At 39.3% G+C, this 19,086-nt stretch overlaps 1 protein-coding gene and 1 non-coding gene across 2 annotated transcripts in view; both read left to right on the top strand.

Annotated features, from left to right (window-relative positions):
* Positions 1-19,086, top strand: part of NCAM1 (neural cell adhesion molecule 1) — an 87,793-nt gene that overhangs the window by 17,224 nt on the left and 51,483 nt on the right. Inside the window, exon 8 of the mRNA XM_042780352.1 lies at positions 13,863-14,005. Coding sequence (XP_042636286.1) covers positions 13,863-14,005 — 143 coding nt within the window. The remainder of the gene's footprint in view (positions 1-13,862; positions 14,006-19,086) is intronic.
* LOC122149625 lies at positions 6,125-6,231 on the top strand. Its single transcript, XR_006163241.1, has one exon. It is a non-coding gene; the product is annotated as a U6 spliceosomal RNA (small nuclear RNA).

Raw genomic sequence — 19,086 nt, 5'->3', positions numbered from 1 at the left:
AGTAAATCTGTAAATGATACTAACTACAAAGAAAATAGAGGGAATAAATGGTATAATTACAAAACTTCCATATGGAGAGGAAGTCAAGATGATGTCAATATAGAACAGACTATTCCAAAGTTAGGGAGATAAGAATTTACTACAGGATAACCACAAAAAAAATGTATAAACCTTCTAACGAAAATAAGAAGAAAATCCCAAGGACTTAGTAAACACAAAATCAACAATAGTGAAGGAAAAGGAAAGAAAACTTGATCACAAAATGAACTCAGCACACAAAAATATCTGGAACAAAGAAATCATTGGCAGCACAACAAAAAACGCAAAAGAATGACAGCAGTAAATTCATACCTATCATTAATTACGTTGAATGCGAATGGATTAAATGTACTAGCCAAGAGAAGGAGAGTGGCAGATTGGATAAGAAAATAAGACCCATCAATACACTGTCTACAGAAGACTCACCTGAGACACAAAGATAAAAATAAACTAAAAATCAAATAATGGGAAAAATATATATATCAAGCTAATGGCAACAAAAAAGAGCTGGGGTGGAAGTAGTAGTAATTTCTCATAAAATAGACTTCAAGGCAAAATCCAGCATAAGGGACAAGGAAGAGCTTTATATGATAGAAGGGTCAGTAGACCAAGAAGATGTAAACCAAAAAAAAAAAAACAATTCTCTGCCGTTCAGTCCGTTCTGACTCATAGCAATCCCCATTGAGTTTCCAAGGCTGTAAATCTTCACGGAAGATTGCCTCATCTTCCTTCCACTAGTGGCTGGTGGGTTTGGACTGCTGACCTTCTGGTTAGCAGCCATATGCCTTATCCAGAGCTCCTGTAAGAGGACATAAGCATAATAAATACCTATGTACCCAATGAAAAATCTCCAGTATATATAAAGCAAACATTGAATTGAAAGGAGAAATAGACAATACTACAAGAGTAGTAGGAGACTTTAATACACCACTTTAGATAAAGGACAGAACAGCTAGAAAAAAACTTGACAAAGATATAGAAGATCTCAACAACACAATCAACCAACTTGACCTCATAGACATATACAGAGCATTCCACCCAACAAAAACACAATATCCATTCTTTTCCAGGACAATGGATCATTCTCCAGAGTGGACCATATGTTAGGTCATAAATCAAGCCTCAACAAATTTTAAAACATCAAAATGCTAAAAAGCATCTTCTCAGATCACAATGCTGTAAAATTAGAAATCAATAATAAAAAGACCAAAAAAAAAAAAAAAAAAAACCCAAACTCACTGCCATGGACTCGATTCAACTCATATCAACCCTTTCTTGGGTTTCCAAGGTGGTATCTCTACAGAAGTACATTGCCCAGTCTTCCTTCCAAGGCTGGTTCAAACCCACCAGCCTTCTGGTTAGCGGTCAAATGCCTTAGGCACTAAAGAGCAGGTTCAAAATCAAACACATGGAAACTAAACAACACACTGCTGAAGAACCACTGCATAATAGAAGGAATAAAGTGTTAAATAAAAAAAATCCTAGAAACAGACAAGAATGAAAACATAACATACAAAAACCTTCGGAACACAGTGAAAGCAGTGTTCAGAGGTCGATTTATAGCAATTAATGCACAGATCAGTAAAAGAAGAAAGAATAAAAATCAACACCTTAATGCACCAACTCCAACAATTAGGAAAAGAGCCACAAAAGAAGCCTACCGTCTCCAGAAGAAAGGAAATAATAAAGATCAGAGCAGAAATAAACAATAGGAAAAAAATCAATAAGCTAGTTCTTCAAAAAGATTAACAAAGTTGACAAACAACTACAAAATTTAATAAAAAAAGAAAAGAAAAATGTAAATAACATGAATAATAAATGAAATGGGCAGTATCACAATAGAACCAACTGAAATAAAAAAGATAACAGTAGAATACTCTGAAGAACTTACTCCAATAAATTTGAAAACCTAGAAGAAATGGATAAATTTTTGAACTGGCCCATAACAAAGGAAGAAATTGAGAGGGTGAAAAAATAAAAAGCCTCTCCACAAGAAAAATTCCTGGCCCAGACAGCTTCACTGGAGAATTCTATCAAACGTTCAGAGAAGCAGTGACACCTATCCTACTCTAGCTGTTCCAGAACATAGAAAATGATGGCATAATCCCAAATTTATTCTATGAAGCAAGCATAACCCTGGTACCAAAACCAGGCAAAGACACCACTAAAAAGAAAAAAACTACAGACCAGTATTACTCATGAATTACAGACGCAAAAATCTTCAACAAAACCCTAGCCAATAGAATCCAACACTACATCAAAAAAAATAATACACCAGGACCAAGTGGGATTCATACCAGATATGCATGGATGGTTCAACATTAGAAAAACAACCAACAAAATCCACTACATAAATAAAACAAAGGAAAAGAAACATACAATCATATCCATTGATGCAGAAAAGACATTTGATAATATGCAGCACCCATTTCTGATAAAAATTCTCAGCAAAATAGGAATAGAAGGCAAATTTCTCAGCATAATAAAGGACATATACCCAAAATCAACAGCCAACATTATTGTCAATGGAGAGAGACACAAAGCATTCCCCTTGTGAACAGGAACCACACAAGGATGGCCTCCATCACCATTCAACATTGTATTGGAAGTCCTAGCTAGGGCAATAAGGCAAGAGAGAGAAATGAAATGCATCCAAATTGACAAAGAAGAAGTAAAGCTGTCTCTTTTTGCAGATGACATGATCCTAAACATAGAAAAATCCACGAGATTCAGCAAAAAAAAAAAAATCCTGGAACTAATAGAGAGGTTCAACAAAGTGGCATGATACAAGGTCAACATATAAAAATCAGTTGGATTCTTCTACATCAATAAAGAGATCTCTGAAAAGGAAATAAGGAAAACAATACCGTTTACAATGGCTACCAAAAAGATAAAATACTTAGGACACAAAAGACCTGTGCAAAGAAAACTATAAAACACTACTATAAGAAATTATAAGAGGCCTACATAAATGGAAGACTGTGTCATTCTCATAGGTAGGAAGACTGAACATTGTGAAAATGTCGACTACCTAAAGTGATATATAGATTCAGTGCAATCCCAATTCCATCAACATTCTTTAAAGACATGAAAAAAACAATCACTAATTTTATATGGAAAGGAGAGCTCAGATAAGCAAAGCACTACTGAAAAAGAAAAACAAAGTAGGAAATCTCACACTCCCCAATTTCAAAACTTACTGTACAGCTACAGTAGTCAAAATCGCCTGGTAACGGTACAATGATAGACACATAGACCAGTGGAACAGAATTGAGAATCCAGAAATAGATGCATCCACCTGTGGACAGCTGATCTTTGACAAAGGGCCAAAAACTGTTGAATGGGGAAGAGATAATTGCTTTAACAAATGGTGCTGGCAAAACTGGATATCCATTTGCAGAAAAATGAAACAAGATCCATACCTCATACCATACCCCAAAACAAACTCAAGATGGATCCAAGACCTAAATGTAAAATCCAAAGCTTTAAAGTTCATCAAAGATAAAGTAGGGGCAAACTTAAGGGCCCTAAATTATGGCATAAGTAGAGTATCAAGCGTAACCCAAAATGCACAAACAGCAGAATAGAAACTAGATGACTAGGACTTTCTAAAAACTAAATTCTATGTTCATCAAAATACTTCTCAAAAACAGTAAAAAGAGAACCTACAGATTGGGAAAAAAATATTTGACAATGACATATCTGACAGGGGACTTATCTCTAAAATTTATAGAAAAGCTCATCACCTCAACACACACAAAAAAAAAAATCCAGTTAATAAATGGACAAAGGATATAAGCAGACACTTCACCAAAGAAGATATTCAGGCAGCCGACAAACACATGAAGGTGATCATACTCATGATCATTAACCCTTTGAGAGATGCAAATTAAAACAACAATGAGATATCATCTGGCAAGGGAGAGATTGGAACTCCCATACTCTGCTGGTGAGACTGTAAAATGGTATAGCCACTGTGGAGAACCATATGGTGTTTCTTTAAAAAATTGGAGCTAGAAATACCATTTAATCCAACAATCCTGCTATGAGGAGTATATCCTAAAGATATATCTGGAACATGAATAGATATATGCACCCCCATGTTCATTGCAGCACAATTTACAATAGCAAAGAGATTAAAAATACCTAAGTGCCCATCAACAGATGAATGGTTAACCAAACTTTGGTACGTACATGGAATGGAGTATTATGCAGATTAAAGAATAGTGAAGAATCAGGGAATCACCTTATAACATAGATGAACTTGGAGGACATTATGCTGAGTCGAATAAGTCAGTCACAAAAGGACAAATATTGTATAAGTCCAATATTATAAAAAGTCAAGGAAAGGTTTACACAGAGAGTGAAATGTTCTTTGTTGGTTACCAGGGATGGGAAGGAGGAAAACAGATGGATAGTTACGAGAGAGGTGTTGATATGGGTGAAGGGAAAAGCAATATAACCAAAGCATGTGAGTAGCACAGTATCACTAAGGAAAAGGAAGACACGGAGAGGTGCACAAGAGGTACAGACAATAAAGGTAAATATTATTGCATACACAATATGGCATTATCAGTAATAGCAAACACTAAACTACAGGTAGATACATAGGTTGACAGGCAAGAAGATAAGTATGGATAGGTGAACAGGAATATACCCACAACCATGCATAGGTCTGGCAGACGATATTCCTACATACATATTTGTATGTGCTATAAAAATGTCCATAGGCTATGTGAAGGATCAGAATCCCCAGGAGTATAGTACAACTGACAAGGGGCTAGCTTATGGTCATTGCTTGGTCACAGCCAGTTACCCACAGCGACTGAGTAGTTGATCCTGAGGGCCTGGGACCATGGTCACAGGGGACATCAAACTCAATTGGCATAACATACTATACAAAACATTGTTCCACCTCCTACTTTCGTGAGTAGCGACTGGGATCTTAAAAGCTAGCAAGCTGCCATCTAGATGTAACGATGGGTCTCTCCTCGTCAAGAGCAAAGAAGAAAGCAGAAAACTAAAATTAATGGAAACAATCAGTCCCCACGACTGGTACACCATCCGATCTGCAACCTATACAAGTACGAGACCAGAAGAACTAGATGGTGCCCGGCTACCACTGTCATCCACTTGGAAGGGATGTAGGAGATCCTGGATAGAGAGGGAGAACAATGTGGCACAAAACTCAAAATCATTTGGAGGGAAAAAAAAAAGGGGGGGGGGATGTTTGGGACCAGGTTTGCTGGTCCAATAGAGCCTGGTGGAACCACTGAGACTATGGCCCCTAGCTACCCTTCAGGTCTGGAATTGAGACCACACCTGTGGTTTCCAGCCAAGCAAAGTACAGGTATGTGAGTTGAACATTTACCTCAAGTGGACACATGCCCTTGAGAGAACAATCATGGGAGAAGGAAGGGCACCTTATGCACAGGGAGACAGCTTAGGGGGCAGGAGAGTATGGAGGGATGGACACTGGGAAGTGGTACCATGGGGAGGAAGTTGGAGGGGAGCCGTTGCATTGTGGTAAACTGTGGTCAATGACATGAGACAAAGTATATGTGAACTGCTGTATCGAGAGTGAATTTGCTCTGTAAATCTTCACCCAAATCTAAATAAAATAAAATTAAAAAAAAAAAAAAATGTCCATAGGCAGAATAAAGCTAACAGGGGGCAAGATTAGGATGACTTCTTAGCCACAACTAAGTACCTTGAGTGAGGGAAGGAGTTACTGGGCCTGTGGGCTGGGGACCATGGTTGCAGGGGAACATCAAGCTCAATTGGCACAACATAAAACCCAAACCAAACTCACATAGTACACAAAATATTGTTATACATCTTACTCTGGTAAATAGTAACTGGGATCTTTAAAGCTTGTGAGTGGCCATCAACAATTCAATTATTGGTTTCTCCTCATCCAGAGTAAGGAAGAGTGAAGAAAGTCAAAAACACATGGAAACCATTAATCCAAAGGACTAATGGACCATGAGAACATCAGCCTTTATGACCCTGAGACCAAAAGAGTTAGATGGTGCCTGGCTACCAATGTCAGCGACTCAGAAAGGAATTAAAATTGGAGAGCCTGGTGCTCACTTCGGCAGCACTTATACTAAAATGGGAACCATACAGAGAAGATTAGCATGGCCCCTGCACAAGGATGACATGCAAATTCATGAAGTGTTCCATATTTTTAAAAAATGAAATAAAAATGGAGATCCTGGATAGAGTGGGAGAGAAAAAATGTGGAACAAAATTTAAAAAAAAAAACCATTAAAAAAGACCAGGTTTATTGGTCAGATAGAGACTGGTGAAACCCCAGAGACTATGGCCCTGATCACCTTTTGGGCCTGGAATTGAACTCACTCCCATTGCTTAACTCTCAGCCAAACAGTAGACAGGCCTACAGGACAAACAGCTAGACCAGGGAGCACCTCCTTAGAACAGCCAATCATGGGAGATCAGAAAGGCAGCATTTGCACAGGGAGAAAGGTAGGGAGGCAGGAATGCATAGACAAGATGGGCACGGGAAAGGGTAACCACAGGGAGGAAGTAGGAGGAGAGCTGTTACATTGCTGAAAATGCAATCAGTGTCACAAAACAAAATGTGTATGAACTGTTGAATGTAAAATGATTTTGCTTTGTAAAATTTCACCCAAATCACAATAAAAAGTTAAAACCTATAAATACAGCTCAACTCTGTCACACATGGGGTCACCCTGAGTCTGAGTGGAATAGAAGGCAACTGGTTTTGAATGTTAATGACTGACTGGCTAGCTGCCTCTGTCTCCCTTTGCTTCCTTCCTAGCCTGTGTAAAATAGTCTCATAGATTACCCAGTAAGCAAGGTGAGCACGGGCTTAATTATGCTTACTTACTAATATGTAGTGAACAGTTTCACATGTTTTTCACCACTTCAAAGTTGTGTAAATAATACAGATTAATAAGTAAGCACAAGGAAACACATATTTACCTTGTTTATTGGATAATCTACCCCTGCTCATAGTAAGTCATAAAAAAGCTGCTCCTCACATCATCTTTATAAACTAAGAAAACTTCCTTGCATTTAAGGATTGAAATTCGTTTTGACTTGACCTTGAAAAAAGAATGTATTACAGAGAAATCTTTAACCCAGTGGCTTTCAACCCTATCTACTTATCTGTTAAAAACACAGATAAATGGGCCCAGGATAGAGTTGGTACCAGAGCACAGATGCCAGAGAAGCAGCTGAGCGGGGCAGTCACAGTCTTTCAGGTCATCACAATGCATCCCTGGGCAGCCAGGGGTGAGTCTGCTTATTTAGTCCAATTAGAACTTTTTGTCCACTAGTGCTTCTAACCAGTTCATTCCATTTTAATCCCTTCCAAGAATTTGCATTTCTACCCCAGATAAACCAAATCAGATCCCCAGAGATCTTGTGAAAAGGTAGATTCTGATTTAGTATATCTTGGGTGGAAATGCAAATTCTCAACAGGGGGTTGAAACAGAATAAACAGGTTGTAAATACGAAACACCAGACTCACTGCCATTGAGTCAATTCTGACTTATAGCAACCCCCAATATGTTCTCAAGGCTGTATATCTTTACAGAAGCAGACTGCCTCCTCTTTCCTCCATGGACCAGCTGGTGGATTTGAACCAGTGACCTTTTGCTTAGCAGCCATGTGCCTTAACCATTGCACCACCAGAGCTCCTTGTTGTGAACACCGACCTTTGGAAATCAGTGTTTATATGCAGAGATGGCCTGCTAATAACAGATGAATCCTTTGTTTTCATTAATGACAACTAGATTTAGAACTGGGCTTTCACTGTGATTCAAAAGTTAACTGTATATACTTGAGAAGGAAAGCTAAACTTCTCAAAAAATATTCCTGATTGTCTTTTCACTACTTCAGACTGATCTTCCCCATTCATTCTGATTTTATAAAGTTTTTTGATCTTATAGAAAAAGAGTGATACATATGTTAATTTATTCTTTCTTTTAATAAATATTTGTTGAACACTTACGTTGTTGAGCACAGGGACTATAGAAATGAATAAGACAGGACCCTGTGATCCTGAGAAGCATGAAGAAGGTGATAAACTTTATAAGCATATAAATTATAATCACTTGTGTCAGTCAAGAACACATGAGTGCCTGCTGTGGGCCCGCTATTGCCAAGGTTAAAAGATGAATAAGGAGCCTGTTCTCATTAATAAGTTTACAGGCTGCTGTAGGTGGCCAATGCTGAAATCTTGAGTGACAACCCATTGTAATTTGTAATAACAGTAGGCACAGTATTTTACAGAAGAAGATTTCTTGTCCTTCCTGACAGAAGTTAAAGAAGTCTTTACAAAGGATGTACTGTTTCATGAGTAGGAATTCCCCACACAAACAGGGGATGTGTGACATTCTGGCAGCTCAGATACAGGCTCAGAGGCAGGCAGAGAGCATGTTACGGAGGATACTAGCTTCGTGGGTAGGAACTTGTGTCAGTTTTCTTTACAGTTGTATTCCCAGCACCTTAAATTAAAAAAAAAAAAAAACACCACTGCCATCAAGTCAGTTCTGACTCATAGCAAGCAACCTCCATTGGTTTCCAAAGCTGTAAATTTTTATGGAAATAGATTGTGTCATTTTTCTCCCATGGAGCAGCTGGTGGATTTGAACCACTGATCTTCTGGTTAGCAGCCAAATGTCTTGCCCACTCCACCACTAGCACCCCTTAGCACCTAAAATAGTACTTGGCATACAATATATCTTAGTATTTAGATGGGGGCAGTAGTGGTTCAATGGTAGAATTCTCGCCTTCCATATGGGAGACCCAGGTTTGATTCCCAGCCAGTGCATCTCATGGTCAGCCACCATCCCTGTCAATGGAGGTTTTTGTGTTGCTAGGATGCTGAACTCTGGTAGCATAGTGGCTAAGGCACTTGGCTGCTAACCAGAAGACTGGTGGTTCCAACCCACCAGCCACTCCTCGGAAGGAAGATGGGGCAATCTACTTCTGTAGTGATACTGCCTTGGAAACCCAAGGAGGGGTCGCTATGAATCGGGTCCGACTCGATGGCACATAACAACAACAACAACATCTCTACGGAAGTAGATTGCCCAGTCTACCTTCCAAGGAGTGCCTGGTAGTTATGAACCACCAGCCTTCTGGTTAGCAGTCAAATGCCTTGGGCACTACACCACCAAAGGCTTGTTGTTGTGAAAAGCTGAAACCTGGAGAGATCCCTCTAGATCTTGGCATGTGGAGGGAGTGAGTCTTTTTATATGTAGGGTGACTCTCTGTCCCAGTTTGCCCAGTAATGCCTGTTATCCCAGTGTAATTATTTAGAGTATCCCTTTTACTCTCCAGAGTGTCCGAGTTTAGACAAACTACAGGATATCCTATTTATAAGGCAGTATTCTAAGCAGAGGAGCTCTGGTGGCATAATGCCTAAGACATTTGACTGCTAGCCATAAGGTTGGCTGTTCAAACCCCCACCAGCCACTCCTCAGAAGGAAGAATGGGCAATCTACTTCCGTAGTGACATCACCTCAAAAACCCAAGGAGGGGTCGCTATGAGTCAGATTCAACTCAATGGCAGTGAGTTTGGTTTTTGGTCTTATTCTAAGCAGTAAGAGTTCATGCTGACAATAGCACAGCTCCTGAAGTGCAGGAAGGATTAAGTAATCAGCAAATAACCTGCCTGCCTTCTAACAACTCTGTAAAAATAAAAGTAATGCAAAATTAGCCATTGTTAACACTGTGTTTTAATAAGAATAATTTACCTTTTTCTGAAGATTTCTACAGTGCACCCTTTGTGACCATCTGGGAAGGAGAGCTGCCAAGACCAAATATTAATAGATGTTAACTAACCCTTGTGTGGCAGCTCTGGTAGCATAGTGCCTAAGGCACTTGACTGCTCATCAGAAGGCTGGTGGTTCAAACCCACCAGCCACTCCTCGGAAGGAAGGTTGGGCAATCCTACTTCCATAGTGATACTGCCTCGGAAACCCAAGGAGGGGTCGCTATGAGTCGGGGTCGACTTGACGGCAAACAACAACAGCAACAACCCTTGTGTGTCTTCTCTTAATGCTTCAATGCCAGGATGAAGGGTTGTAGGTCAGGACAGGTCCAAAAATACTGTCTAGCTCCTAGGTTCCAAGGACCTTCCTGTGACTGTCTACCCCAAGGCTACTACTGTTCAATTGACTGAATTCAATTTTCTAATTGAACTTTTTTTTTACCTTTCAATCTGTGATTCTAACATACAGAAGTACAATTTTTATTTTACTTCTCTAGAACCTCCTGTTCAGTAGCACTTAACACTTAGTCCATCAATAAGAGCTGCAATCTCCTTCAAAGTCATATTTATCGAGATAACTACGAAGTCTTCCTATAGGAAAACTTCACTCACGTAAACCCAATTGATTTGAATTCCTGATCATTTGGGCATGTTACTTTGACATAATGCCCACCTGTTGTTGCAGTGTTCCTATGTTTGAACTTATTGTTACAGCCTCTGTGTCAGTACTTCTCATTGAGGGTCTTCCTCTTTTTTGCTGAACCTCTACTTTACCAAGCATGATGTCCTTCTCCAGAGGTGGTCCTTCTGATAACATGTCCACAGTAAATGAAATGAAGTCCCACCATCCTCACTTACATCTAAAGAACATTTGACTATACTTCCTCCAAGACAGATTTGTTTGTTCCTCTAGCAGTCCATGGTATATTCACTATTCTGTGCCTACACCATAACTCAAATGTTACCAGTTTGTCTTCAGTCTTCATTATTCACTGTCCAGCTTTCACATGCATGTGAGGTGATTGAAAAACACCATAGCTTAGATCAGGTGCACCTTAGTCCTCAAAGTGACATCTTTTTTTATTCACACTTTAAAAAGATCTTTTGCACCAGGTTTGGCCAGTGCAGTATATCATATGATATCTTGACTGCTACTTCCATAGGCATTGATTGTGGATCCAAGTAAAATAAAATCCATGACGGCTTCAATCCTTCCTCTGTTTATCATGATTTGCTCACTGATCCAGTTGAAAGTACTTTTGTTTTATGTTGTGGTGCAATCAATACTGAAGTCTTTGATCTTCATCAGTAAGTGCTTCAAGTCTCTTCAGTTGAAGAAGCAAGGTTGTATCATCTCCATACCACAGGTTGTTAATTAATGAGTCTTCCTCCCATCTTGATGCCACTTCTTCATATAGTCCAGCTTCTCAGATTATTTGCTTAGCATGTTGTTGTTGTTGTTGTTGTTATGTGCCATCGAGTCGGACCCGACTCATAGCGACCCCTCCTTCGGTTTCCGAGGCAGTTATCACTACAGAAGTAGATTGCCCCATATTCCTTCCGAGGAGTGGCTGGTGGGTTTACAGATTGAATAAGTATGGCGAAAGGATATAAACCTAATAGACTCGTTACCTGATTGTAAACCATGCAGTATCCCTTGTTCTGTTCAAATAACTGCCTCTTGGTCTATGTACAGGTTTGGCATGAGTACAATTAAGTGTTCTAGGATGTCCCATTCTTAGCAATGTTATCTAGTTATCTATAATTTGTTATGATCCACACAGTCAAATGTCTTTGCATAGTAAATAAAACACAGGTAAACATCTTTCTGATATTCTCTTCTTTCAGCCATAATCCATCTGGCATCTGCAATGATATCTCGTGTTCAATGACCTCTTCTGAATCTGGCTAAATTTCTGGAATTTTGCCCTTGGTGTACTGCTATAACCATTTTTGAATTATTTTCAGTAAAATTTTACTTATGCATGGTACTAATGATTTCTCAATTTCTGCATTCTGTTGGATCACTTTTCTTTGGAATGGGAAGAAATATGGATCTCTTCAGTTGGTTGGCCAAGTAGCTGTCTTCCAAATTTCCTGGCATAGCCTGCTTAGCAAATCCATTTTTGATGGATAGTTGTACATAGGGTCACTATGAGTCAGAACCAACTCAGCGACACCTAGCAACAACTACAAGTGGGTTAATAGGTCCTATTTGGAGTCCCTGGGTGGTACACACAGTTCACATGCTTATTTGCTAACCAGAAAGGTTGGCAGTTCAAGTCAACTTAGAGGTACCTCAGAAGAATAGTCTGATTGTCTTCCAAAAAATTAGTCATTGAAAACTCTGTGGAACACAATTCTACTCTGACACATATGGGATCACCATAAATGAGAATCAACTTGACAGCAATTAGTTACTAATTTTTAGGATGAATTAACTTTAAGAGAATATTTGAATTATATAAATGAGATTAGAGGGAGAGACATTTTCTACCCAAAAAAATTTTACAGCTTTGTCATTATTTTCCATCTACTGAAAAATCAAGGCCCTCAACTTGGAAGATGTATAAAGGCAATAATATCTTATTAACCTACTTGGGGTGACTATCTGAATTTGAATATTAAAGAAATGTGGTTTTTCTCAAAAACTGTAATTCTGATTTTTCTATTTGTATGTTTGTTTATCTAGCCTGGCCTTTTTCTCTATCAGTCAAATGAGTTACATTTGTGCAGTGCTATCTTTTTTCTACTATGGAAGGTTCAGCAATTTCAGAGTATAATTGTTTTAAATTGGGAAAATTCAATTTTCTCTAATGTTTTAACATTTAACTCAGCTTTTGAATGCATGTGTTTCCTTGCATTACCCAAAACATTTGGAAAATGAACTCATCTCATCTCCTTCCCATCTCCAGCCCCACCCCACAGCCCCAACCTGATTTCCTTACTTGAGAGTTAATACTAACTCCATTCTCCTAGTCATTAAGAATCTCAAAGTCGTTTGCACTCCTTTGCCTTCCTTCTTTTGATTCTTCCCATCCTGACCTGCCCTCTGTTCCTTTGCCACTTTCTATAAAATTTTCTTTCAGCATCTCTCTCCTGGCTGCCCTTTTCTGGTCTCCCCTGAAATGACCTAAGTTCAGGATCATATCACATCACATCTGGTCATTGCCAGAGCTTCTTAATTGGTTTTCCTATCTCAAGGCTTTTGCCATTCTAAATCATCTTCAATTTTTTCCTAAATTAACCTTCTTGAAATACAAATGATCATTTCATTCCCCTGATCCACCAGCCACTGGATAAGATTCAAGCCAGAACTTGAACCAGGCAGTCAAGACTCCCATGCCAGGGTCCAGTATCTTCTCGCTCTGCTTTGATGCATTAACACTCGACTCATGCCACACTGCTCTCCTCACAACCCTGCCTTTCTATGTTCTTGCTTCTTTGCTTTCATTTCGAGCAGTTCTCTGTACTTGAGATATCCCTATCTCTACCCTCAAAGTTCCACCTCCTGAAAACCTCATCACTGAACCCAAAAGCTGTCTCCTCCTGAAGACTCCAGCCAGGAAAGCACTCTTTCTCTGCTGAATGCCTCCTGTACCCATTGTCCTTAGCACCTGTGCAATGTAGGATATTGTTTTTACTGTAATAATTTCTGTATTTCCTTCTTCACTATGAACTCCTTGATGGTTCAACTCTATTCTCTGTCAACACCTACAACAGGGTCTTGTACTTAGTAAATGGAGTCCCTTGGTGGCAGAAAAGGTTAATGTGCTCTGCCATTGGAGGCATTTGAGTTTGAAGTTCAGTTCTACCCAGAGGCTACTTGGAAGAAAGGCCTAGTAGTCTACTTCTGAAAAATCAACCATTGAAAAGCTTATGGAGCACAGTTCTACTCTGACACACCTGAGGTCTCCATGAGTTGGAGATAACTCTGCAGTAACTGGCTTGATTTAATTATTAGATAACCTTTGTTGAGTTGGATGCATGTTGTGATTTAAACTCAGAAAGGCAAAACATCAGATAAACTCATAGAAGTGTTTTATCTTTTCAGCAAAACCCAAAATCACTTACGTAGAGAACCAGACTGCCATGGAACTGGAGGAACAGGTTACTCTTACTTGTGAAGCCTCGGGAGACCCTATTCCCTCTATCACCTGGAGAACTTCCACCCGAAACATCAGCAATGAAGAAAAGGTATAATGTTGCCCAAGAGTTTCAGGGCCAAGGAATGCAGACTTGACACAGTTTGGGTCTGCCCTATGCCCAGTTATCTTTGGTGAGCCAGAAGATGGGATGTGGCCACCAAAGCCACAGCCTAGTCCTGTGGCCTCCCTCCTCCAGCCCATGCAGATGTGGTCTGCTTAGCATTCCCTTGCAATGGATCAGGCACAATTCCTTGCATAGATTTGCAGGGGTGTGATATTAGTGGGCACCGTCAAGTTAGGTGCTTTGGGAAGGAAGGGAAGAATGGTTTTCCACCCCAAGGTATAGATCTGAGAGGAGCAAGGAGAAGCCAAGATCCTGGTGCACCAGGTGATATTATCATCTCAGGAGCACCCAAGGAAATGTCTCCTAGAAATAATAAGAATCATAATGAGCTTCTTAATTCTTTTCCTTATGTTTTGTATACTCATGCTATACATGCACTAGATGCATAAGAGCTTGGTTGCCTTTGTGTCTGCCTGTATTCTTGGTCACATATGGATATCATTTGTCCTAAAGGCAAAAATAATTAGCAGTTTTTAAGTGATGATCATTACACCCAAGTTCTACAACATGTTCACTGAGGGTTTAGAAACATGGTAGCAACTTTCCTGGTACATTCAAATGACTGGAGAAATTTAGCACATGAATTAGTAGGCCACCAAAAACTATCGTTGTTAATGACTGTAAACAAAAGTGAGGCGACCCTCACATTATGCAGCCCTTTGTTGCTGAGTGAGCCAAAAGCAGGAGGAGGAAGAAGCTTGGTTTTAAACCAACTAAAACCCTCTTATGGCACTTCTGCAACCTCATCTCATATATCCTGTGGCAATGGGCTTTGTTTTAGTTGGCCAGAGCTTTGCCACCTTTTAGCCTTAAAGAACAGTTATAATGGATCACTTACTGACCAAGAACATCAAAAATTATGCATCCTCACTCTTCTTCCTACCTAAAGGAAATCCCTAGAAGGGGTAAACTGAAATCAAAGCCCATAGCATGAAATACCAAAGCCAAACTTTATATTTGCATTTGAGTAACTGGCTTCTATCCCACTACTAGAAAGAAAACTGAAAAAGGGAACAGAAGCTGTTGTTCTAAATAACCCTTTATTAATTTTTCCAAGTTTTACCTCCAGAGTTGAATTCAACTTAACATAGAACTCAACTGAGGAACTGCTAAGTATTTTTGAAGCTCACATATGCTGTTTGATTTTGTGGAAATCAACTCAATTAAGAAATGTTAGTAATTTCTTTATCAACATTGGAATTAAAGCCTCCGCTAAGATTTCAGCTCCCATCGTGTGTGTTATGTGGATTGAATGTACATTTCAGGGCTTAAATCATAGGGGCTACGGCTTGGCGGATCTTTCTACGTCAGACTTGGAAGTACATTTGTCCAGAATGACCAAGTCAGTGTATGTCTTTGACCTACAGTGAAGGACAGAAATAATCTCTGTTTCAGATGAATAACACTTTTAAATTCTCTATCTTTTCTAGGAATAGCTTAATAGCCAAGCTAGACCAGAAAGCTTATTAAGATTTATGCCTACCTCAGGTACTTTAATAGTTTGGCACTTCTGGCATAGATCTGTGAATTCTTTTTTACAGCAGAACAAATAACTAGGCACTAATACACATTCAGGTGTCCCTGAATGACACAAAGGGTTAAGCACTCAACTACTAGCTAAAAGGTTAGTGGTTCAAACCCACCCAGAAGCCCCTCAGAAGACAGGTCTGGCAGTCTACTTCCAAAAGGTCACATCCTTAGAAACCCTATGGCGCAGTTCGACTGTGCACACATGGGGTCCCCAAGAGTCGGAATAAACTCAAACTAGCCAACAACAACAATATACACTCATACTTATTTAATATTTGGAGACTGAATATCCAACTGAAACTGTCTCGAGCATAGTGAGGATTCATTTTTTTTATATAATTCAGCTCCCAGTTTAGACCAGCTGTCTTAATCTGAGATAATTTTTTAAACCCAGCCACATAGATTGTATCTTGGCTTCTTTTAACTAACAACTGTTTTTTAATTTACTTGAAGTGACATTGTTGGACCGTGAGTGAATCAGTGCTAGAATAAGTCCTCTAAAGTCAGCTGGTGATGTGACACCAGATTGTTAACATATTTGCCGAAATGAAACCCTGTATGAGAAAAGTTGCCATTTCTGTTAATGATGTAGTCACATCCAAGAGACCTGATGGCTGCCTGATACAGTAGGTAGCTAATAATTAAGAAAACAAATATGGCTCATTCAGGAGCAAATTAGACTCCAGACAATAAATTTCACTTTTACTTTGGCAGCTTCTCCTCATGTTAGAGCCATCCAGGTTGCATTTTATATAATTAGGCACCTAGATTACTAAAGTTACTAAATTTTAGGAGTAGAAGAAAATCGTTTTCTTTTTGAAATCACAATGATACGCTAAGCAGATGAGAAGATACAATTTTATCTAATTGATAAGGTGAGAAAGTTTCCTGAGAGTTGGGTCACATAAAATGTTGGAATCATAAAATGTTAGAAGACACCTTTGAGGTTCTCTCATTTCACCTGGCATTCCTTTCTGGAATCCCTGCCAGAAGGCCATTCAGTCCCTGCCTGAAGGTGATGGTATCAGTCCTGCAGTAGAGCAGTTGGCCAACAGTGATGGTCAGAAATGTCTCCTCCCATGTCCCCTCCATTTCTCAGTCCTTCCCACTTCTGCAAGAGCTGTGATATATGAAAATAATATTAGATTCTCCACTTTTTCCCTTTAATAGGCCCAGTCCCCTTTGTTGTTTCCTATGTGGCATGGTTTCTGCTAGACTCTTCAGTTCACTAGTGCTTCCCCAAAATTTTGTAGTGCCCAGATACCCAGAAACAGTCTAATGCACACATCAGTGGGCTTATTGTCTCCCTTGACCTGGACTGTGATGTGGTTATAATTGGGTTAGCCCTTTAGCAGGTTCCCCATTCTGTTGCCATGTGTTGGGCTGTGGTCAGCTAAGGTGATCGGGTTTTTTATTTGAACCACATATTTCTATACTATTCTTATGCAATTGATATCATAACCAGTAATTCAGAACTTCATATTTATTTCTTTTAAATTATTTATCTTGGTTGTTGCATCCCAGTGTCTCTCAATGGAGTCACTATTGCAATTTGGGACGAATCTTCCTTGTGTAGGAATGTCCTATGCATTGCAAGGTACTTAGTATCAGCCAGCTCCCTTCCTATTAAATATCGGTAGTCACCTCCAGTCATCATGATTACCAAGAATGCTGCATTTACAAACAGCCTCTGGGTTGAGAACTACTCTTTTGACCCATCTTTCTAACCAATCAGGACTTCCTTTCATCAGAACTATCCTTTGTCCATCAGAAGTCTTTGTCCAGGGCATTTCAACCCATGTGGGTCCCCCTGTTTCATTTATGTGTGTTAAATCCATGGCAACCCCAAGCACAGGACCCAACAGTAGGCACCAGGTAGCCTTCCCATTGTATCTGTCATCTAACATTTGTATTAGCTGTTGCTTCCAACCTTGTATGAATACTTATTTGAAATATCTTTGTCCACATCACTGATGAAACCATTGCCTGGGACAAGGTTAAGTACAGAGCCTTTGGAATGCCACAGGGCATCCTTCTGGGTCAGTAGCTCAGAAGGTGGAGCATCTAATGTGACGGTGCTCACTGATGATTTAATGACTTTTGTGGAAGGCTCAATGATTCCTTTAATAAAGTCGTTACGATATAAACTAATTAAAGCAGCTCTATGGGGCAATCTACTTCTGTAGTGATACTGCCCTGGAAACCCAAGGAGGGGTCACTATGGGTCGGGTCTGACTCAACGGCACATAACAACAACAACAACAACAACTTTTTGCTTCACTGCTTAGTTGGGTGTAGTATTATTCTCCTTCAAAGAAGAGAGAAGAAAAGGGTTTCATCATATATTTAGTGACTTCCTAATGGAGTACCAGATAGTCTCCTTCATTGAAAAGAAAAAGAAAAAAGAGAAGTAATCAAAATAAAGAAATAAACACTGCAATGAGCCTGAATGTAACACCTAACTTGGACCATGCCTCTGAATTGAATCAAATCACTTGTTTGAGATAGATTGTTATCAATCTGTTTAGTACGCTTCAGCTAGTTGAGTTAGTTTAGCTCAACAACTGGTAATAATTAGATTAAGTCAAATAATTTGTATCCTTGAAATCGTTGGGGTACATCAATTGTCTGAAAGTCAATCCATTAAGCTGTGGTCACTATTATATTGACAGAAAAAATATTTGACCATCATAATGAGTCAGTTTGATCATGTATGTGGAGGTCACTGTAATGCTGCAGATAGTAGAAAGTTTGTGCATCCACATCATTTTCATTATTCATCCTACACAAATTCATTTTAAATATTGCTAGGTGTTTGAGTGAGTGTTGCATTTATATACAGAGACTCTTGGATCAAAGACTTCTGATGGTCTGAGCACTCTATCCCTAGAGGAACAAACCCACTGTATGCTTATTTGACCATCTCGATGCCTTTGAAATGACCAGTAAAGAAAGGCACATGAGCCTTAATGATTAAGGAAAACGAGAAGGGTTGAGGAGTTAATATCGGAAGAGGTAGACAGTGGAAATCATTTCAAGAACCTTGAACTTGGGTTGAACAAGTATCCTATAAATCAGAGAAAACTTTTGAAATTCTGGATTTTCTAAGAACTGGAGCTTTCTTTTCACCAGGGAAAGTTCTTAATTCAGTGCAAACCCAGCACCCACTTTTAAACATTGAGAAAAACTGACTGTGTTGAAGAATCAGAGCCTGTTGTACCCATAGGGAATGGGCACATGTATGATGGGGAATGCTTAGGATAAATATAGGACAGCTCAAGTTTATATGCATGTTCCTATATACTTGTTTGTAAGACAAATATTAACATAAGTAAAATTTTTTTTTTTATTAGGATTTGGGTGAAGATTTACAGAGTAAATTCACTTTTCATACGGCAGTTCATATATACTTTGTCTCATGTCATTGACCAAAATTTACAATGCAACAACTCCCCTCCCACTTCCTCCCCATAGTT

The sequence above is a fragment of the Orycteropus afer genome, unplaced genomic scaffold, assembly GCF_000298275.1.
Source record: "Orycteropus afer afer isolate SDZICR_OR568_19922 unplaced genomic scaffold, OryAfe1.0 scaffold00036, whole genome shotgun sequence".
Classification (NCBI taxonomy): Eukaryota; Metazoa; Chordata; class Mammalia; order Tubulidentata; family Orycteropodidae; genus Orycteropus; species Orycteropus afer.
This window is presented reverse-complemented; position numbering and strand designations above follow the sequence as displayed.